This window comes from Natator depressus, chromosome 10 (genome assembly GCF_965152275.1).
Source record: "Natator depressus isolate rNatDep1 chromosome 10, rNatDep2.hap1, whole genome shotgun sequence".
Taxonomy (NCBI): Eukaryota; Metazoa; Chordata; order Testudines; family Cheloniidae; genus Natator; species Natator depressus.
In genome coordinates, this window is record NC_134243.1 from 56991797 (window position 1) to 57014996 (window position 23200).

Sequence of the window (23200 nt, forward strand, 5' to 3'; positions counted from 1 at the left end):
TAGTAAAACATAAATGTACTTCATATTGTGTTAGCCCACCTCAGAATGTTATGCTGAAGAAATACAACTTGGAGAATGAAGCACTTTCTGCTTGCTAGATAGAATAAGCAACCAATAGTGCATGTTAAATCTAGTGTCCGCTAGATAATAGCTGAACATTGACTATGTATTGGGCCCATGCAGATTCAAAAACTCTCTGAATGAAAGCTCTGCCCAGTGAAAGCCTAACAGCACTTAGGGAAGAAGGTGAATAGATTTCTACTCTTACAGGCAGAGATCCACAGGCAGTCTTAGTCCATGAAATCTCCCTGCAGTAGGATTTAGCTCTTTGCTTCAGTGCAGTTTGGTACAGTTTAACTTCTTGTTGTGAGTAAAAATCTTCCTGCACCCTTTCCATTCACAGTTACCTAACATCCAGAACAAGCTCTGTTCTGACACCATGAGTCAGTGTGAGTAAAAGTGGGCTGAGGCATGGGATGGACAGGAAATGCATGTTTGTGCAGTTGTTTTCATTGGGAGCTCCTTGGCAGCTCTATGTAAGTGGAGATTTCTGGGCTGAATGGACTTTTATGTCTGAAATTTTCATTTGCATGTGAAAAGCCAAAGTCACTGAAAAGGCCTGTGTGTTTTAAAGCATAACCAATCCAAGAGCTAAGCCCCATACTCCCATATTTAGACATATGACCTAACTGCTTATTGTGCATTTATAATGGATTCTTTTTTTGGCAGTCATGATTTGGCATTTTTTCAAAGGCATTTTAAACCCAGGCTCAGCACTTGTGCCTGAATCACACTTCCACCTCATATTGCATGAGCTCGAAAAGCCCAGATAGAGGGACATTAATACTACTGATTGAAATGGACACCATCATAGAATACACAGAGATGTGTATGAGGAGAGTGCTGTGCCACATGGCAGTGCACAATATAGTACCACCATACATTATTACATATTATAGAATAATGTGGCTGACCGGAAACACAGACACCTCACAGCATTCAGTGTGTGAAGTGATCGTGGTGGATATAACTGGGAGGAAAAAAAGAGTTTCAAAGTTTTTTTTATATAGCTTTGAAGATTACTATTTATATTAAAAATATTTTATTCGCTGATTTCCACCCCTACCACTCCCCCCCCAAATGGCTAGAATTTGTGATATGAAACATGTGTAAGACAGATTCAGAGGGAATATGCAAGATAGTGTAACTTAGTTTTTCTTACACTGACTTAGTCTCCCTTATATTAAGATTCCTTACACTGACTTAAACCCACTGTACTGATGAATTTACATGCTGAACAGCCAGAAGAAACTGGAAATTAAGCAGGGTAGGAACCTCTTTAACTTACAGCTCCTTCTTCTTACTCCTCCACATAAATTACACTAATGTTAGATATCCTGCTGCATCAGGATGGGTTTACCTATGTCTAAGAGTTTTAGAGGGACCTAGTATTGTCCAACTTACACCATCTTGCATATTACTTCAGCATTTGACCCTTAAACATTTATAAATAAAGCTGGTCCAGTTAGTCATTACAGATGTAGTTCCTTTTGTTGTTCACAAATTCTCCCAGTTTTCTTCTAGTACGTGCTGTTCGTGAGTTTTTTCTTAAGTTTGGGCAAGTAATTTGCATCCTTTGGGTTGTTCACAGTCTGTTGCCTGTCACTGTTATTTGTGATGTGTAGTTTGTCATTTACGTCGCATGGCATCTGATCCATGTCTGGGAAATGTTTTAGACAGAAGAACAATGAAAAATGAGCTTTTCCAATAAATAACCATTTGTGCAGTTTCAGGGTCTGGACACATTGTCACTAACACCTAGAAGCTGCCTCAAGGAACTCAGGAATCATAGTGAACCAAACGCAACACTTTATCACTGATTCCCCCCCCCCCCCCACTATTCAAATAGTTCCACTAATAAACATGTATTTACACTGTACCTTAGGATGCCTGGCAGGCCTCAGGAAAACAAAGTTGTGATAAGGTTGTCCAAAATGGAGATGAATATAAGATTGATTTTGAGGGGCAATTGTCTGCTGCTCTGTTTCCAGTCTAGTTCACAAAGCAGCCCAAAAGTGCTTCAAAAGTTACTTATCCACAGGTATGCTGAGACATATAAAGCCTAGCCCAGTGGTTCTCAAACTTTTTTACTGGTGACCCTTTTCACATAGCAAGCCTTTGAGTGTGACCCCCCTTATAAATTAAAAACACTTTTTTATATATTTAACACCATTATAAATGCTGGAGGCAAAGCAGGGTTGGGGTGGAGGTTGACAGCTCGCGACCCCCCCCATGTAATAATCTGGCAACCCCTTGAGGGGTCCTGACCCCCAGTTTGAGAACCCCTGACTTAGCCCATCGGTGGGCAGTAAAACAAGAAAGCATTGTGACTCTGTCCCAGTCAGTTCCAAACCCCATGTTTCTATCTAGTTAATCCTTAGAAAACTGGGCAGTTCCCATGTTGTTGTAACCTGGGAGTTAGGTAATTTCCAAGGTTTAAGGAGGATGCTATGGGTCTTCATGTCATGGAGAAGAGAGGCCAGCAGTGAATCCCACCCTGTCCTGCCTCTTTCCTTCCATGAACCACCACTTCTCCTGTGGCTGGTTCTCTCAGGCAGAAGCTGCCTGTCTCTGTTACTGGGTTCCATGTTCTCCTTCACTCTACAAAACAGCAGGGTGGTACTGAGATACTCATCCAAGACACACCATTCCCCACCTGCCACATGCCTAGTCTGTTCCCTATTACAACACTTCCCTCCGACCTCATATTCTTGTTGTGGCCAGTTACAAAGCACCCCAATCTTGAGCAGGTGGCCATCATCACAGTCCCTCCCCACTCTCCTGTAGGAGAGGCCACGCCAGGGGCCTCCTGGTACAGAGCAGGCCAGCTGCTGACAATAGCTGGGCTGGGACAGTGAGGCTGGCTACTAGCTTAGAAATTAGAGTGCTTCACAAGTAGCCATAACAAGGATTAGAAGAGGGGAATGGAGAAGGGTTGGAATGGGAAACAGGCCATGTGTTTGGGGTGGAATCAGTGAGGTGCCAAGGATGAGTTACTGATTACTTCAGTATAAATACTGCTCATGAACCTATTTATCCAAGGGTTAAGGAGGCAAAGCTTGACGTATGTGTTTTAGTCACCTACTATTGGTTTAGGGAGACTGGAAAAGTTGGAACCAAGGACATTGATACTGGACAGCACCACTTTGGTTAAAGTGAAAACCCATAAATTTGTGTGTCCTTCCACATCCCTTTCATAAGCACTGTGACAACACAGACAGAGGGGCTAACCCTAGGGACAGTACTGGTTGAGAGCCAGTGGCATTCTTCTCCTGCTGTGTGTGTGATGCCGAGTCTTAATATTTTTCTTCTCTCTTACTGCTGTCTCAGATATGCCATTCTGACCAAAGCAACCTGGCCTTCCTGGAAAGGAGATGAGAAAAAGGGGGTTCTCCACCTGCTCCACTCAGTCAATATGGACCCTGATCAATACCAGCTTGGGAAAACTAAGATCTTCATCAAAGCTCCAGAGTCTGTGAGTATGACTCATCCTGAGCCTTTGCGCATGGCACAATTTGGTTGGCGTATGTACAGTTCTGCCGTCTCCAGTTGTGCAAGAGGCCTGTGTGGGCAGGACATGAGAGGACTGGAATAATATCATTCTAGCCAGGCTTGACAGGTCATCCTCAGGTCTGCTCTGAGGATAGAGGCAAGATTTACAGGTGCTTTTATAATGGGTGCAATACGTAATAAGGCTGCTGCATGACTACTTGTAACACAGTGAGCATGAGAAAGTCGTCCTAAGGAAGGCAAGATAGGATGCAAGGATACTTTGGAAAGGAGGCTCCATTACACGGCACACGAGGGTTACATGGGACATGGTTTGCACTTAGTTGGTTATATGATAAATTGTAATATGCTGGGGAGTCAAACTATGAAACCATATGTGTAACCATTAGAACAAGAAATAAAGCAAGTATTATTTGATCAATCACAAATTTAAATAATGAGGGGTAGAGTCAGCGCAGAGAAAATGCCCAAAATATTACGGAGAAGAAATTGTTTTGTATTTACTAGACCAGCATCAAATGTTCTGACATGACTGAGATTTGAGAGATGACACCATATGAGCATTAGGGAGCTGGACTATTTATCCCAATACTCGCGGAACTCTTGTTGAAAAAAAAATCAAGTTCAACAACTTTTGTTGAAAAAAAAATTCTTCTTTTTACATTTATTATTCAAAAAAGATCCTTCTTAGTGGGAAAACATATCCCATTCAGCATCATGTAGTCCTTTTCAGTCTTGAGACAATCAGACTTTTGGAACACAGTCACATTAATTAGGGATGGAAAAAGACCTATTAGCTCACGTAGAGCCTGATCCAACACCCATTGAAGTCAACAAAAGTCTTTCTCTATGGACTTCAGTGGACAATATTTCAGGGCCTGAGTCAGTGGAGGACTGTTCCCATTCCAGTACATTTTTTCTGATGGTGTTTCCACGATTTCCCTTGAAAGAATATTACACAGCCTATTATATCATGAAGGCTGATTGGAAAAATGTATGTCAAAACTTGTTTTCTACTGAGAATTGGATTTTTAACTTAATTAAAATATTCACAGGAAGTATTTGCTTTCCTCACATTTTCAGTTTTTTTCATTGGAAAAACTAAACCTGACTTTTTGGGGATTTTGGCAGGTTTTGGCTGAGAACCAAAAAAAAATTCTGTTTTGACAAAAAGTTGAAATTTTCCACGGAGGGAAGGAGATGCACATTTTCCAGCCAGCTCCTAGATGGCATATCTTCCCAGAAAAAAGTACCCACCCACTGGCATCATGGTATTATCTTATTAAATTATCCAAACTATTAAAAGGGTCACATTAATTTTGAGAGAAGTGAAGCTTTAGATGACTCATGTAGGCTTATATTTTGTCTCTCTCAAAATAAAAGGAGGCATGTGATTGTTACGGGGGAAAACATTTGATTTGCTATGAAGGAGTGTGAAAGGAACTAACCATGTAATGAATACATTTTATTAAAGAATTTCTCTTGTATTTTTGTTTCACAACTTATTTTACAGTAACCAGCACTTTTTTTATCTTAATGTTTTTATTAGATGAGGGAGAGTGTGACTTTGATGGCCTTAAATTACAGCTGTTGGGCTGCTTTGCTTTGCTGTACTGCAATTAGTATGACTGTTAGCAAAAAAATAAAAATGGTATGTGCTGACAGGATGCAACATCAGTAATGTTGCTATAACCTGAAGTGCACTGATTAAGGGTGTGACCATGCCCCCATTGAAGTTGATTGAAGTTTTTGCTTTTGACCTAAGTAGAAGTCCTAGAGCTTGTGTGCTGAAATCCTATCTAGTGCTTGCATCATTGTGAAGGACTTCTATAAGCTTTCTGTAGATGGAGAGTTGCCAGCTAACAGTGAAGTAAGGTTTTATGAATGGCAGACAGGAGGCCATTTCCATTACACACCTGAATAATTAACTGTCTTCACATACAAGGGAAAGTGAGACCCAGAGAAAATGTTTTTTATTAGATTGTGGTTTTCTTTGTTTAATATCAATTTGTACGACCCCCCCCCCATATTTATAGCATTTCTACATCTTTGCAAGATTTGAGGAGCTAAACTGAGCAAAGGGTTTTTAAAAGTCTGAGTCTGCTGCTTGATCTCATGGTTTTTACTGTTTTTCAGGGATCTATTATTGGCTGCTTGAAACAAACTGCTCATGGCAGTTTAACAAACAACAGCAAGAGACAGTAAGCACCAATCTGGACAATATTTTTGTGATTTAATCATGCTATAGTTAGCTGGGTGGTCGTGCTGATAATAAAACCAGCACTAACTAAGAAGGAGAAATTTTCTCCTATAAAAAAGGCAGCCTTCTAACAACGAAATTTACAGTGCCATACATTGATACAGTGAAATACGTTATATTCCATGGCAATTATGAAAATTGCTTTTCTGAACAATTCTGGTAAGCCAAGTCTGTACATTTGGCTGGATTAAAACAAGTACTCTTTCAGCCTCTTCTGACTATTATCCAGAATCTCATTCACTAATTAAAAAAAAAAAAAAATTCTGAGCCTATGATGGATGTTTCCTCAGAGCGCCACTGAGAAAAAGGAACCATCCCAAGAATTTCGGTTTATGTCCATTTCACTCATATGCTTACATTTATTCTCCTGGGTCCTGGATTAGCCGACCTAGAATATGCCATAAAAATCCAATTTTGTGGGTGATTGGTGCATGGTTATTTCTGGGTTTTGCACTTGCGTAAGAGATAGGATAACCAGATATCAAGTGTGAAAAATCGGGATGGGGTTGGGCAGGAGGTAAAAGGGTCCTCTATAAGACAAAGTCCTTAATATCAGGATAGTCTGAATAATATTGGGACATCTGATCATTCTAAGAAGGGGACAAACATTTCTGACAGGATAGCGCCCAGGTACCAACTACATCTTCTGTAATTATTTTTTGTGATGTCACCTCTTGTGTTACGTTATACCATGAATGGTTCACGACATCACACTAATATTTAAGGCTGTAATTTAGGAGGCTACATTAGATTACCCATACATCATACAAGGAGAGAGGGGAAAAAAGGAGAGAAACTATAGTTCCTCACAGTATGTATCAAAATGTAAAAGTCACTGTCAGCTTTTATGTCCTATTTCATTTATAGCTATATACATAGAGTTGAGGAGGGTATTTATTATGTTTATGGGTGTGATCCAATACAGAATAATCAATTGCAGGGGCTGTCTGTTCTTTATTAAAAACTATCAGATTAATGCATTTTAGTGTGAGTTCAGTGTTTGAGTGGGGATTTTTTATTTCACACACAGTTTTGAGGCACTAAATAGTTAAGACGCACAGAAGTAAAACACGTTTCTAAAAGGAGTGTGGTAGCATTTCCATATTTTTTTTGTATTGAAGCGCCACATTAACTTACCTCATTTCTACATATACATTGAAAATTTTTATTTTCTGCCCACATAATTTTAGTACCCACAAAACAAACATTGACTGCACTCTCTAAAAAGGATTTAGTGTTTGTATTTTTGAAGCACATCACTCCCTGTATTACATGTCAGAAGTTTGGGGGAAGAGATAGCGTTTTAATATTTTAAATACGCTTCTTTAGCATTTCACTAACAACCACTGAGGTTGTCACCACCACAGGAACCTCTTGACGTTATTCTGGTGTGTCCATTATGGTCCCAAATGCAAAATCTCTATCAGGCTTGAGTCTAATCCACAGTACATGATCACACAATTGCATTATATCTTGGCAAGTGGGCCATTGTCTGCATTTTTGCATGGAGTCAAACCTAGGACTTGCTCTGTGTCAGCAGCAATGTTAGTAAGTCAAATATTGATTCTGACAATGAAAACATTAAACATGCACTGCTGACATCAGTTACTTCTGTTTTTTTAATCAGATATGAAACTTGTTAGATTGGCCAGACCTAATTTTAACCATAAGATGAGCTGCAAAGCTTGTTACAAATAATTGTGAAGAGCAGAAGCAGCCATTATGATCTTCTAAATGTGATCTCCTGCATAACACCGGCCAGAGAATTTCATCCAGTAATTCCTGCTTCAAGCGGTGTTTGAACTAGAGTATATCTTTGAGGAAGAGATCAGGATTGTGTGTTTTCTTTGCAACACAACTGATATCACAAGCACCTACCCTGTTTTTTTCAGATATTATGCTTTAGAGGGAAACCAAACTGAAAATCATGCTTCAGTGTGAAACTTTTGAACTACAGTTTTACACATAGCCCTTCAAGTGATTACATTTGTGCATTTGGCAACATTTTGTGTAGAGTCAGTTTTACTGTTTTCTTGATGCTCAGTTCCACTTCCTGCCCATGGCAACATCACTCCAATGCACTATTCAACACCCAGAACGCCCCTGCAGTTCTGAGGAGTTTAGAGACTGGGAGGACTTCTCTCAGTGCTGCTGCTGCTGAAGAAGCTGGCAGACAGGCAGCCATGTGTACAGAGGAGTGGCAGTGATGCTTTTAGACCTGCCTATTGTCTCTTGCAGAAAAGCCCCTGATAACAGAGGCAAGTGATTTGAAAACCCCTCCTAAAACATAATTAATCTTCCCAATTATTTGACTGGTATAATTTTAAAACTTGCTCCATTCTCAGTGGATTCTCCTTTAAGACCAACTTCCCATCCTACGTTTTGTGTAAAAGCTTTATATTTACCATATGATTTCACTTTGGTAGTCTAGTTACTTTGCTGAACATGCAGAAAAGATCTGTTTGCTTTAAAACCCACATTGGATTACATTGGATAGGCATGACATTATTTTTCTTTTGGTAGCGTCCATGGTTTCAAACCCCACGACTTTGAAAGACATACACACAAGCCAGCTAATCTTTTAAAATAATATCTTTTATGGAATTAAAACAGCCAACATACACTGGGAATTGGCAGCTTTTTGCCCCCTCTTAGGTTATATTTTAAGCATTTTTTATGAAATTTCCTAATTCATAGATAATTCATAGGAAAAGAGGAAATTTAGAGTCTTTGGTTTTCTATCTCAGAAAACAAGTGTCATGAGAATTCTAGCAGCCTTTTCTAAGAAACACCCTGCAAAAATATAAAAACCAAGAGCCCCTGGCTGGCATAACTGATTTTAAAATGAAAAGAGAATAACCTAGTTTTAGAGGCTTCCCTTTTCATATGGAGTAAGGAGCAGAATTCATCACCTTGCTGGATTAATTTGTGTAAATCTCATGGAATTTTTGAAGCAGTCAGGCCTGTGTCTACACTATAACTTTTAATTGGTTTAGTGCCCACTTAGTGCCACGATTGGCTGTAAGCATGGTTTTGTCCACGCATAGCACTGTCACGTTGGACCATTTTCCTGCTATTTTTTGAAGATCTCTTTTCGCAGTTCCATGTGTTGTGAAGTTTTATGGTCTGTTTGTATTCTTGGCATAACACATTGACATGCCTGTCTCTCAACCAAAATCCAGCAACCACATGAAGTATTCTGTGACCGTGGAAAACAATAGACATATCTTCATGAAGGACCTTTCCCTGATTTCTACAGGATCTTCATGACCCACTTGTGGATATACTGGGATTTTGCATATTTGCAGGGGAGAAACATACATACTGTTTGGCAACAGCCCCCAAAATATTTGTCAACGGACAACTTCAGTAGGAAATAGTTACGGTTGAAAATGTCAGCGTCATTAAGGTCTACCTACTGCCTCAAAAATATGTTATCATTTCCATAGATAATAACTCAGAAGTCTAGAAATGAACATTTTAGCATGCAGACACTATGCTCATGCCATATATTCCTCCCCACCCAACTTTATCTTTGACTCTATGATTTGTATATATACACACACAGTTAAGAATTCCTAGGATATTATAAAATCCTATTTCCTTATCAAGGGTCTAACTTCCAATGTGCTATAACTAACATATAGTACCCTGTTACGTATTTAAAAAATAAAACTAAAAAGCAGTGCAGTTGTTAGTGAACACTGGAGGCATACCGACCACGTAGATAGGTCAGCATACGCTTATCTGAACTTAAGACACCATTCCATAAATCCAAGTTTTTGCTTTCTATTCCTAAGAGCAACTTAACTCCTCAAACACATCCTATGAACTGAAAGCTAATGGAGCTCTGACATGTGGTAAATGGGGAATTTAACTAAAATGGGAAATCTTCAGTTATAATTATATAAGTGGCATATAATTTCTTATGTATGGATTGCGAAGAAAATAGTGTTTCAGAACACAACAATGGGGCAACCTCAAGAATTTCTGGATATCGCATCCAGGGAAATTTCCCAGAAACCCCCTAAAACCTTGCCAAGGATCGGTATATCATGCACAGATTCACTGATCCCGATCCAAGCCATGTCTGCCAGGGAACCTGCCAGGGAACCCCGAGTAACTTGGACCCACAGAACCATCCAGGGGGCTTCCACTACTGAAGAGTGTAACCAAGAGGCACAAGGAGTTTGAAATTCAGACTTGGACAGTGCAGGAGCTAGTATTTATCCACGCTCTGATGCCTCCTGTATGTGAAATGAGAGGGCAGTATCAAGTTATGGATCCATTATGACGTGTTGTCTAGGACAAGACCAGCCACCTCCTGTACTCTGGCAATGTCATGCCCAGATTCAGCCAAGAAGCAGCAAATGCAGGAGGGCAGGTCATGCAGTATGACTGAGCAGGGCCCACTAGAGAATCACAGCCTAAAGTTGCGATAGCAGTGCTGCAGGGAGAAAAGACTATCCCTGTTCACCGTTCTCCAGACTTTGGCAGCAGGAGTAGGGGGTAGACTCTACATGAGCCATCGTTGCCCATATCGCCATCAGAGGACACTTCCTCCTTTCCCTGCAAGAGCTTTCTTTCCCAGTCTGATGCTGGGCCCACTGATAGTGGTTGTAAGGCACTCTTGGTTCTGGAGTGTAACAAATAGGTGGCATCCATGGAGGTTGAAAGTGAAATGTGGATTTTTCCAAGCTCACTTATTCCTCACCTAAAGTTTTTGACCTATTTTTCCTCTCTATCTGTAGCTGTTTTTGCTTGAAGAGATGAGAGAAAGGAAGTATGATGGATATGCTCGGGCAATCCAGAAGGCATGGAGGAAATACATGGCCAGGAAGAAGTATGTACAAATGAGAGAAGAAGGTATGTCTTTACTTCTAATGCTGTAGGAGCTACATGAACTATCCCAGAGCCAGAAACAGAGCATGATTCAAATGAGCAAAGTAATATCTCCTATCCTGGAGTGCAAACTCTTGCATTACTTTGTTTAAGGTTGAGTGCATTTTGCTAACAATTTGAAGTGGTAGGGATAGATGTTATCTAGTAGTGAGGGAGAGAGCTTTCCACAACTAAACAGAAGCTGGGACTTGGGACTAATACAAATTCCATCCTAGAGTTTGTCATGCTTTATTGCCTTCCTGGGCAATAGCAAAACACTTCCACAAGCTCTTAACTCTAAACCAAAGGTGAGGTGTGCATGTTTTGAAAAATGTCTGATGCTTATTAGAAAACAAATCTGTTATGATGGCAGAGGACTTTGAGTAATAATTCAGGTTTCGTGGATTGGTACTAGATACAGATACTATTTCATTTCCAGGGACAAATCTTGCTAAGCAATATAGTTCTACAACTTTTTCTTTCTTTCTTTCTTTCTTTCTTTCTTTTTTTTGGTAGTTGTTCTTAGAGATAGTTCCACAGAGATCAGGTTTGCATCAGAATTTCCCCTAATTCTGGAGATGGTTCTTCATTCTGGGCAAAGTATTTAAATAGGTATGGCTTTCAAAGCACACATCTGCCTGTCAAAAGGATTACCAGCTTAACCAGTGCCTTTTTTCACCTGCCAGATTTGCCTAAATTTTCTTCTAATGTTAAGCTCCTCTTGAAGCCCTGTGAGCTCTTTCTTTTCATGAATTTAGAAAGTTCTTTGGTTAGCAGTATTTATTAATGTATTCTTTTGGTGTTCAAGCCTCAGATCTGTTGCTGAACAAGAAAGAGAGAAGGCGAAACAGCATCAACAGGAACTTTATTGGGGACTACATAGGCATGGAGGAACATCCAGAGCTACGTCAGTTTGTAGGGAAACGGGAGAAGATTGATTTTGCAGACACAATTACTAAATATGACAGGCGATTTAAGGTATGGTTACAAAAAAACCTCATGATCCTTGGTCTAGTCATGCTGTCTAAGTTATGAAGCAGTGTTTTTTAGGAACTATCCTATAAAGGAAACTCCACCATGCTTGGAAAACATCAGTTTCTGATTGTAAATAGGGTATAGGGCAGTTCCATACAACCTGGGATTTCAGATCTGAAGGAAAACTATCACTCTTGGGACTAACGGATAGAGGATGCCATCACATTCTTTAGCCGTGGTCCATGTTACATCATTTTCAAACTTTCTGTCCCAAGGACAGAAGGGGCTGTGGCAGATGCTGGGTAGAAAGTGGTGTTGGAATTAAGAAATAGAGAATAAGGAGCAAAGCTCTATCTTTATCTAAATGCAATCCAAGCTGAATAACATTCACCCACTTCTCTACATCCTCCTTCCACTGCCCCCCAAACAAAATAAATCTGGTACATTATGTATCTGTGACCCATTCATGTCCTTCTTATTTAGCTAATTTCAGGTGCCTGTGTATTTTGATGATGCTGTACATTTATATTTTTTCAAATCATTTCACATTTCAGGGCGTGAAACGAGACCTTGTCCTCACCCCAAAGTGCATATATCTGATTGGGCGTGAAAAGGTGAAGCAGGGGCCAGAAAAAGGCCTGGTGAAGGAGGTGTTAAAGCGGAGGATTGAGATGGAAAGAATTCTTTCTGTTTCCCTAAGGTCAGTGCCTGGCCAGGAGAAAAATCATGTAGGAACAGGAGAGGGGAGGTTGTTTACTAGGGCTGGAATTATATAAGCACTATTCAGTGAATTTGAAAATTAACAAAGGGAAGGGGACTGGCAGTTCTGAAACCAAACTGCTTTTCCATTCTTACCAATCTGCTAGCTACAGGAGTACACACACTTACATTTACACACAAACACATACAGATTTTCTGAGTACCTGTTAATGTGGTGCAATCAGTAGTTCTTTTACAGGAGTTCTCAGTTTGGCCCATGGCTTCCCAGAAAAATGTTCTCCACCTGCATTAACACTAAGAGGTGGTAATGACTTTTGATCCAAACGTCTGTCTTAGAAGTAATTCCTAATGCTTTTTGAGTATATATTGTGTGAGTCCTACTTCCTGGAGTGCTGCCAGAAAAGCTTGCTGGAGTGGTGTTCTCTCTGGCCATTCTACATTAAGACTTTAATGCTGGTTAGTCTGCTAAGTACTTCTGCTGACTCAGGGACAGACACATTCCTGATTACAGGAAATAGCTTCTGTGGTCACATAATGCTTATAAACCACTTCCAGGTGACTCAGTACAAAACAGCAAGAAACTGCACATCAGACAAATGGATACCCATCTAAAACACTTCCTCCCTCACAGAAGGAGAGAACAAACTCTCCTGCCATCTTTTTAGTTATCACATTTTGCCAGTGCTGGCGTTTAGATTGACATTCGGTACACAATGATACAGAACCATCTGCTTAGGGCAATAAGAGAAATTAAATATTAAACTAAACTAATTTTTAAAATATTCCCATACTTAAGTATTATGGGTTGATAACTAAAAGCAAACTTTTGAAGTATATGTTTATAAATACCTGTCTCATACTAGTCCAGTGTAAAACAGGGTGTAAAACGTGCCCGCTCACTCTATGGCATTTCTAAGCAGATAGGTTAACACATACTGGTCCTGTTCTTTTCCACAGCATTTTCAAAGCAGGCCTGTGTTGTTTTATTTGTCACACAGTTATAACAAGAATTGCAACCGTGAATGGCTACAGTAATAGGTGTTGGCTGGACGTTAGAGTGAAGTCTCTTATTCTGGTGCTTGAAAACTAAACTGAGTGTGGGTCCTGAAAATTACTACATCCAGACACTCAGACTAGGACCCTAGTACTCTGTGTATACAGCTGTACTGAGTAAGCTAAAAAGAAGCCTGCCTCCAGACTGCCAACTCAGTAAGAGTGGTTACACTCATTACTTCAGATGGAAGCATACCTTTCTGTAGATAAACCAAATCTGATGAATTCAGAACTCTATATTTATTATATTGATGTTATATTTAATGAGGCTTTGGCCATGAGTTGTCAATGTGCTGTTATCATCAAAAAACCAATGCTTGTGGCTTCCAAAAATTTCAGAAATTACATGGCATAAGAAAAGGAGTACTTGTGGCACCTTAGAGACTAACAAATTTATTTGAGCATAAGCTTTCGTGAGCTACAGCTCACTTCATCGGATGCATTCAGTGGAAAATACAGTGGGGAGATTTATATACATAGAGAACATGAAACAATGGGTGTTACCATACACACTGTAACCAGAGTGATCACTTAAGGTGAGCTATTACCAGCAGAAGAGTGGGGTGGGGGGGAACCTTTTGTAGTGATAATCAAGCTGGGCCATTTCCAGCAGTTGATAAGAACGTCTGAGGAACAGTGGGGGGAGAAGAGATAAACATGGGGAAATAGTTTTACTTTGTGTAATGACCCATCCACTCCCAGTCTCTATTCAAGCCTAAGTTAATTGTATCCAGTTTGCAAATTAATTCCAGTTCAGCACTCTCTCCTTGGAGTCTGTTTCTGAAGGTTTTTTTGTTGAAGTATTGCCACTTTTAGGTCTGTAATCGAGTGACCAGAGAGATTGACATGTTCTCCAACTGGTTTTTGAATGTTATAATTCTGGATGTCTGATTTGTGTCCATTTATTCTTTTACGTAGAGACTGTCCAGTTTACCAATGTACATGGCAGAGGGGCATTACTGGCACATGATGGCATATATCACATTGTCTCCATATTTAAAAAAATAAACATAGTGAGAGTTGTCTTTTTTTTAATGTTTTCATTTTAATGTGGGCCGAACTCAGAATGAATATTTCTTACACAAAAAGAAAAGGAGTACTTGTGGCACCTTAGAGACTAACCAATTTATTTGAGCATAAGCTTTCGTGAGCTACAGCTCACTTCATCGGATGCATACTGTGGAAAGTCATCCGATCAAGTGAGCTGTAGCTCACGAAAGCTTATGCTCAAATAAATTGGTTAGTCTCTAAGGTGCCACAAGTACTCCTTTTCTTTTTGCGAATACAGACTAAGACGGCTGTTACTCTGAAACATTTCTTACACAGGTTCTTGTTCTCTATTGAGTTAGGGTAGCCATGCTAAATCAAGTAGGAAGAGGGGCACAGAGGTTACTATCTGTAATAGGACCAGACTTTATGGGGCATCTGAGATACTTCTGCCATGAAAATGGCAAGAATTAAAAGTTTTCATTGCCATTCTTAATAGATTTTTACTGAACTATTGGAATAGTATAGAATCCTTCCTGTTGTACACTTAATGCCAATTCGTGTGCCTGTATGTTACCAAAGGCCGAGTATTCTTGTAGAAAAACAATCTGTCTCTTTTTTTTTTTCTTTCAAACACACGGAGTTCAGAAACCTCACGGAGTACTATTTCTATTTAAATTCTCTTTTATTCTCTCAAACACAAATCAATCCCCTAATTTTCAACACAATCTTTCTCAGCCTGGAAATTTATGCATGTTTTTGAATATATTTAAAATAATTGGATTCTGAGCCAACCTGGAAATGAGTCTGAATATACCCCAGAAGGAAAATATGCTAAATTAAATTTTCATCAGGTCATATAGACTGGATTACAATTATACTTCTGTAAAGGGCATTTCAGAGGGTTCATTTCTTTTCTAAACTGTTCTGATTTAACAGGAGCACTCAGAATAGAAGAAAGCATTTTTTAAAATGGGGATGAGGGAGGGAGAAAGGGTGATTAATTGTCAGAGAAGTACGAAGGTTCAACTTTTCCTCTCCTTAATGTTCTGTTTGGGGATTACCTGGGATGGAATTGCTGTGGTTTGGTTACAGAGGAGTAGAGTGAGTGTTGACACTTGTATTTTAAGTTTCAGAGTAGCAGCCGTGTTAGTCTGTATCAGCAAAAAGAAAAGGAGTACTTGTGGCACCTTAGAGACTAACAAATTTATTTGAGCATAAGCTTTCATGAGCTACAGCTCACTTCATCAGATGTGAAAGCTTATGCTCAAATAAATTTGTTAGTCTCTAAGGTGCCACAAGTCCTCTCATCAAGGGCATCTAGAATGGGCTGATAGGTATTCTCTCTCTTTTGTATATATATATAAATAAATACTCACACTCTGTAAGGGAGAGACTTGCAGCCCACAGCAATTTGGGGGAAAATGAATATCAAAGAGCTGCTGCTGGGTGCTTCTCCCACATTTAAAGGGCCAGCTATCAGCCAGGCATGCTGGGAAAGGATCATTGTAAAAGGGTGTGCCCAAAAGGGGAAGTTAATTAATAGCCAGGTAATCAGAAAGTAGGTAATTGTAAGAGTGAGAAGACTGAATTAGGTGAAAGAACCTTGTGTGCTTGACCTAATTAGTCCTCTTCTATTTTATTATGATGTGTTGAAGTAATAAATATCCAGATTTCTTTTAGACATCAGTGACTTATTTTGATTTACTCCCATATGTACTTTTTTGAGAAATGAAGTCATCTGCTGACAGCCATGTAATTTTGGCTTCCCTTCCACCTGCCTATAGAGAGGTATGGTTTGCCACAGCTTTCAGTTGCAGTCACTAGAGTACGTGGATATTGACCCTCTGAGTATTACTGTAGTAGCTACTTCTAATAAACTGCAGTTTAAAAAGAGCCTTTCTAAATAAATGTTAACTGTAAATCTAATAGGACATAAAATGCTGAAATACAAATTCATTTCTTTTCAGAGAGAAATGCATACAACAGCTTCCGCATTTGCTTAGTATGTGACATCTAACATGCTGAGATAGTAACCCAATATTTTCTGATGTTGTTAGCAGTCAGAACAGAAGATGAAAGGGAGGCCAGTATGCAACAAAGCCTCACACTGGTATGGGTGCCTTTAAAACCAGTGTGCAGCTTCTAACATCTGTAAGAAATTGCAGCCCAAACACATGAGTAAGACAGTAGACAGATCCAAAGATTAGTCTGAATCAGAGTAGGAGAACAAATACACTTGCAAGTTTTTGTTTCATGGCTTTATGCCTGTGACCAGGATAATGCGAACGGGGAATGGAGCCTTTTGATAAAAATATAAGCCTCTTCTAGTGATTTTGCACTCGCATGCCTCTAAAATGGAGCTTTTAATTGCAACTGTTTGGGGTGTTTGTGGAGAACATTGTTATAAATCACCCAGGCACCTTCTTCCTCAGTCATAGCCTGGTCAGACATGTAACCATGATGTCTGTGTCCTTGCTTTGTAACCTACTGTGACCACTTGTTGGTGAAAAAGTATGAGCAAGTGAGAGAGACACAGACTTCATCCCTTCAAAAAAGTGTTCTGGAATCCTCCCACAGCCTTCCGTTAAAATGCTTCAGTTCCTAGCCAGAGGACTGGGATATTAGCACATCAGTACTAAAACCACTACCCACTAGAGAAGCCATGAGGGAACGCTCTGACAAGAAGACCTAAGACTGGTGGAATATCAGAGAAGCTGTGGCTTCAGTCACTCTGCAGAAAGCACCCCTGCAAAAAGGGCCCCCAACCTCTTAAAAAAGGGTACAGCTTTTTTAAATGAATCATTATTACAATATCTGATAAGCCCATTTCTTCACAAAAAGGGGAGAAAGAGACAGGGGGCCAGTTTGTGAGCTGGTGTAAATTGGCATGGCACCATTGAAGTCAGTAATATAATAATTATGCTTAACACTTTACCTCTTCAAAGTGCTGTACCAGTAGTAACTCAGGCTTAGATCCTCAGAGGTATAAAGGCACCTAGCTCCCATTGAACTGTGAGGTAAGCATTGATGCCCCCTTTTACAGAATGGAAAATGAGGCACAGAGGAGCAGACACAGTGACTAAATGACATGGCTCAGGAAGTCTTGGCTCATTGAACCATGCTTACTGTCCTGGACCACATAGCCTCTATGACAGAAAAGAGAATTATATATAAACAAGAACTATTAAAACATTAAGGCTGATAAACCTGGCTTGGTGACTTGGAATCACAACAGAGAATTTGCTATCATGGGGATTCCAGAATTTTGCAGAATCAGTCAAGCCCAGTCCTTTAGCAGAGTTCCATGTGGCCTTGGGACTCTACCTGCATAAGTTTGTAGGATCCTCAACTGGTGTAAATTGGAATCACTCCATTAAATTCAGTGGAGTGATGCTGACTTACACCAGCTATGGACCTTATCCAGGGTCTATGTTTGCTTCACTGTCTAAGTTCAGGGAGTGCAAGTTAAAGGTGATACAGCACTGGGAGCTTGCTTTGCTTTTATTGGTTTGTGTTTCAGTCTCATTTTAAAAGAAGTATTTCTTTTTCAGCTTTTTTAATTAACTTTACACAACATTCTACAAATCCAGTCTTAATGGCTAGCTTTGCTGTTGTTAAGGATATGAGCTTTTAATTGTAGCACATGTTCCCATTTTATAATAACAATAATTAACTTAAAATGACTAATTTGTATTCAGATATCACACAAGAAGATTGTTTTGGGGATCCCATTACCAGCAGCTGAAACAAAGAACCATTATCTAATGAAGAATTAATAGCTGAGTTTTGCTCTTAGATTTTTTAAAAATCACCATGATTGCTTTCAAATGCTATTAAAATGCAGGGCTACTTTTGCACTTTGGATTCAAGGCTGAATAATGCCTGGTCTGATTTCTTTACAGCACAATGCAGGATGACATTTTCATTCTACATGAGCAGGAATATGATAGTTTGCTTGAATCGGTCTTCAAAACAGAATTTTTAAGCCTTTTATCTAAGAGATATGAGGAGAAAACACAAAGAAAACTACCTCTGAAATTTAGCAATACGTGAGTAACGTTTTCCCAACGGATTTTAAAAAAAATATTAAACAGCTGTTTCTTCTTGCTGCCAGGGTAAAGATGCAAAAACCAGGTTAGTGTAAGCATTGGATTCTCATATTTATATTCCATCCTCTGTGACAGAACCATGGAGATGTGTGAAGTGTGAACGCCTGCATACTCATGCGCTTAGAAAGCCAGAAGACTTTCTTGCATAGCCTGTGTAATACCTTAGGATCAAATCCTAGCCACTCCCCACTTCTCATTCTCTGTGCGCAGTGGGACCTTAATACAGCAAAACTTCCCTTGCTGTGCTGAGTGGGGCATCAGGTTATCGAGAGGCCACACAAGGGAAATTCTTCACCATCAGCGTGCCTACACAGCAGTTCTCTGTGTTAGTTCTCCCAACTGCAATGAGGGTCAGGCCAGTCAGTGAACAGCCACATGGATTCACAGTCCAAACCCTTCCTCTCTTAGAGGAGGACAACGCAGTAGCAGCTGCAGAGTGGCTGTGCTGGTACGTCATGCCCTAAAAAGGGAGAATTCTCTTCAGTCCCATTATGTACTCCTTGGCCTTACCCTAGAGATGCTGAAGTACTACACTGTTGCATGTGATATATGTGCTTAGATACATAATGGGAAGATAAGGCCAGAGTGATGGGTGGTTGGTTGAAAAGGGGTCTCTTATTTAGGGTAGGAGTTTAGATTTTGTGGGGACAGAGGCCTGCAGGGATCAGTGGGGGTAGCTTGGATAGGTATCTGAACTTCTAGATGTTTGTCCAAAGAAAACTCCAGATGTTAGAGAACTTGAATTTGTAGGATTTTGTTTGCATGTTGGGGCTGGTTTTTTGCTTTAAGTGCATGCTGGAAACCATATCAATAAAATTGTATTCTTGCTAATACTCCTATGAAGTAAGCAAATTAATGACATTGAGCCTGGAATTTACATGTCTGTTTTATTCCAGTCAAAGCAGTCTAAGAATTATTTAAGGAAGAATATCATTTTAGCTTGATAATGACAAGGGTGAGTAGGAGAAAGTGTAAAAGGTTCCATATAGTCCAGGGGTTCCCAAACTTGGTTCACGGCTTCATCAGGGTAAGCACCTAGCGGGCCACGAGATGCTTTGTTTACCTGAGTGTCTGCAGGTATGGCCGCTCACAGCTCCCAGTGGACCGCAGACACCTGATATAGTCATATAGACTGGGAATCCAAAGCCAATAACAGAGGTGGTTTTGGTTTTACCATTGTAAAAAGCAGTGCATAACAACTGAGGTTTTGCACATCATGGCTGCCTGAGCTCATCTCTAGCTACAGTACATTGAAGGTAATATGCATTTGCAGATACAAGCTGTGAACGAGACTATTTGAATTTTGATAGAGGCCTGTATCTTCAAAGGAGGACATAAGTACACGTGCAAAAATGTACATGTTCCCCTAGCTCCCACAAATAAGTGTATTTGCATGCATATGTCAATAATGGCATACACTAATGGGTATCTGGGTATGTGACACACACTAGCATGCACCTATGCAGGGTTCTGCAGGTACACTGGGTGATGTGTTAGATAGTATATACATGTATTGTTCAAACCTTTGAACATTTGTCCTCAAAACTTCATTGAGAGCATCTTATACCTTGTTTGTGTAGGTTTCCCAAGAACAGTTAATAATGTCATATAGTACACAAAAAGGCATGAAACTATGTTTTGTTCAGTTTAAAATACTCTCAGCTATAGGTATCAGCAAGGTCCTGTTTATTTTTTCCCATTGTAAAGCTAATCTGTTGGTTAGTGATGTTCCCTGAGTCTTGTATGTGAATGCTTCTCTTTTTGTCTGTGTGTGTGTACTTGCATTAGACTTGAAGTGAAGCTGAAGAAGGAGAATTGGGGACCATGGAGTGCAGGTGGTTCTCGCCAAGTGCAATTTATGCAAGGCCAAGGAGATTTAGCTATTCTCAAGCCAAGTAACAAGGTGCTGCAGGTCAGCATTGGACCAGGACTACCAAAGAATTCCCGTAAGTATGAATTTCCCTTTGACTGTCTTTCTGAATGGATCAGAGTCTTGATTTTGGCTGTTTGTTTTACCTTTATTTCTCAGTCTCTTCCCTATCCACCACCTACCCTATGTTCTTTGTTTCTCTGTGGCATTTACAGGAAGAGTAGGTTGCAGACTGTAATGCTGCAACATACTTGCGTCTCCTTGTAAAGCCTTTGTTGGATTCACTGTTAATTCAGCAGTGCACACTGACTGCTGGTGGAAGCCTCTGAAACTCATGGCCCTGGGACATAAGAAATTTGGTCTTGCAGCATGGGACAGAACACAAGTGGCAGATCAGACATTCATCCCATCCACTAAGGGCACCCTCTTCCCCAAAATCCACAGAGAACCCTTCTCTGGTTTGCGGATCCATGTCTGAGGAGAGGGGCAGGCGGGGCTAGGAGAAAAAGGTGCCAGTAGCAAATTATGGAGTGATACAACAGCAAGGAATCGGCTCCAAATGTAATAGTACCTGAGGATGCATTAGCTTTGCCTCAGAGTACATCTGTGCTGTGAAGCCTTCCTTCCCCATGTAAGGGGGTTCTGAAGACAGCAGGAGGGAGCCCCATTTGCATTGCTCCCTGCTCCATTTGGGTAAGGAAGAGCCACAGATGTAACAGACCTTGTAATAACCTGTTGTCAAATGTTACAGCCTCTCAAACAGGAGCTTAAGTCTTGTGCACGTCATGAGTTATTTTCAAACCATATTTAGCCTGCTTTGTTCCTGTGTTTTTACAGCTGTGGAGTACAGCCCTCTACCTCTCATGCTCCCTTAACACACACACACACAATTTTCTCTATAGCCCTTTAATTCAAAAACAGAAGGTGAGTTCTCAGCCACAGTATGGCCAGCTTGTGCCACTCCAGTGGTGCAAAGGAGCCATAAAGCTAACTGGTGAAGGATTCTGACAAGGGAGAATCTTCTAGTGGCACAGAGCTGCAGTAACCCTTGGCATAGTGGACTTACAGTATAAAGAAATTACTAGACAAAAGGGTGTGTTTGAAGCACCATTATGCCAGCCCTCCCTCGCTTTTGGAACATTCCTTGGGGCTAATGAGAGTTGGGTGCCACTTTAGACCAGGTTTATGATTAAAGCGCACCTGGACCACAGCTGACCCCAGGACTGGGTGAGTTTGTTAAAATGGCATTAAGTTACCTTTGATCCCCCAGGCCTTCGTGTGCTATGCTAACCACAACTTGGCCAAAACCTGAATTTCAAATGGCTCCCTCTAATCAAGAATGAGGATCTGACATTCATCATAAGGACTTGTTTACTGAATGCTACACAGAGGACGGCAATCTGACAGAGTTTAGTGTGTTTATTTTAGGCCCCACGAGACGGAACATTACCCAAAGTCGAGGGTATTCCCAGAGGACTCAAAGTCAGAATTACCCCATGAGGGCTGCTCCACCTCCCCCAGGTAAGTTATCTTGCACTTTGGCTAAGGCAGCATTCCAGATTCAATTTCTTTCTTTGATGTCGCAGCTGGGCATCATTCTCCATAACACTTTGCAGTGGGGGTTTTTTCCCTTCAGTTCTAAAAGTATTTTTGAAATCACCCTAATTGAAATTTGCATGTTTAATTAGGCTCCTCAGTGTGACAGGCGTTATATCAAACCCGTCCTTCAAATCCACTGGCACTTACTCTGAGACTAGTGTTCAGCTGGAGGTGTCTCATGTCAATGGTCATGGATGCCAATATATATAGCCTCTTGCTAAAGAACACTGAATGTGCAGTTGCTTCAATGCATGCATTTTAGGACGCAGTATATACACACAGCACAGGGCTAGACAATACTCAGCCTTGTCACTGCGCTCTCACTGCCGCACATAATGGAACTGGACTTATGCCTCATTTCCTTCCTGTTATGCAACAGCTTTCGTATATGCTAATGCATGTGAGCTGTGCCGGTACGTAGGTGCAGAAGATGCAGTCTCTCCATGAGAAGTTCTCCCCTTGGGGTTGAATAAACTAGTTCCCTTCATGTTAGCTGTGCTAATAAGTAGGGTGCAAAGTTGAATCCTAGATTGATGTCACTAGACTGTGTCTGTTATTTTCATTTTTGCCCTTAAAATAAGAAATTAGAGTATAAGTTTACAGGAAAGAACACTATTTCATTTACCTAACACGTCCCAAGATTTCTTTCCAAAATGTCTTTTTTCAATAAGGAGCAACCACTTATTTAAGTAAAGAAGTACAATGCTAGGAGAAAACTTCATGTTTAAAGCGGACACTCTTTGCCAGATTAAATAATAAAAGTCTAAATCATACAGTACTAACTCAGGCAAGACAAAGTTCAGTGTGTGTCTCAGGCAAAGGATTGCGTGGAATTGTTTTCCAAGATGCCAAGCCTGTTTACAACAATTAAGCAATTGGATACTTGCGCTGCAGTAGTTAAGGTTGGATCAACATTTCTTTTACAAAACAGTGCTTCCGGATGTTTGTAATTAGGCAGTAAATATTTGTTCAGGGTTACATGAAAAGTCAAGCCAGCAGCAGCTTGTTTAATTTTAACAACAGTTGCAAACACTCTTGTCAGTGTTTAAGAATCAGGAATGCAAAGGACAGCCACATTGAGTTTAGATCTTGTAGTGGCCCCTATGCTCTGGAGCATCCACAGTTCAATAGCAAATATGGGTGTAATGGGGGACCGCACCCAGGGGACACCCT

General features: G+C 40.3%; 1 protein-coding gene across 1 annotated transcript in view; it reads left to right on the forward strand.

The window, feature by feature from the left end:
* The window catches only part of MYO1E (myosin IE), a 142275-nt gene that overhangs the window by 100321 nt on the left and 18754 nt on the right, over window positions 1–23200 (forward strand). The window contains exons 19-25 of the mRNA XM_074966252.1: window positions 3391–3535; window positions 10582–10696; window positions 11520–11689; window positions 12241–12386; window positions 18352–18498; window positions 20347–20504; window positions 21857–21949. Of these exons, the coding sequence (XP_074822353.1) occupies window positions 3391–3535; window positions 10582–10696; window positions 11520–11689; window positions 12241–12386; window positions 18352–18498; window positions 20347–20504; window positions 21857–21949 (974 nt within the window). The remainder of the gene's footprint in view (window positions 1–3390; window positions 3536–10581; window positions 10697–11519; window positions 11690–12240; window positions 12387–18351; window positions 18499–20346; window positions 20505–21856; window positions 21950–23200) is intronic.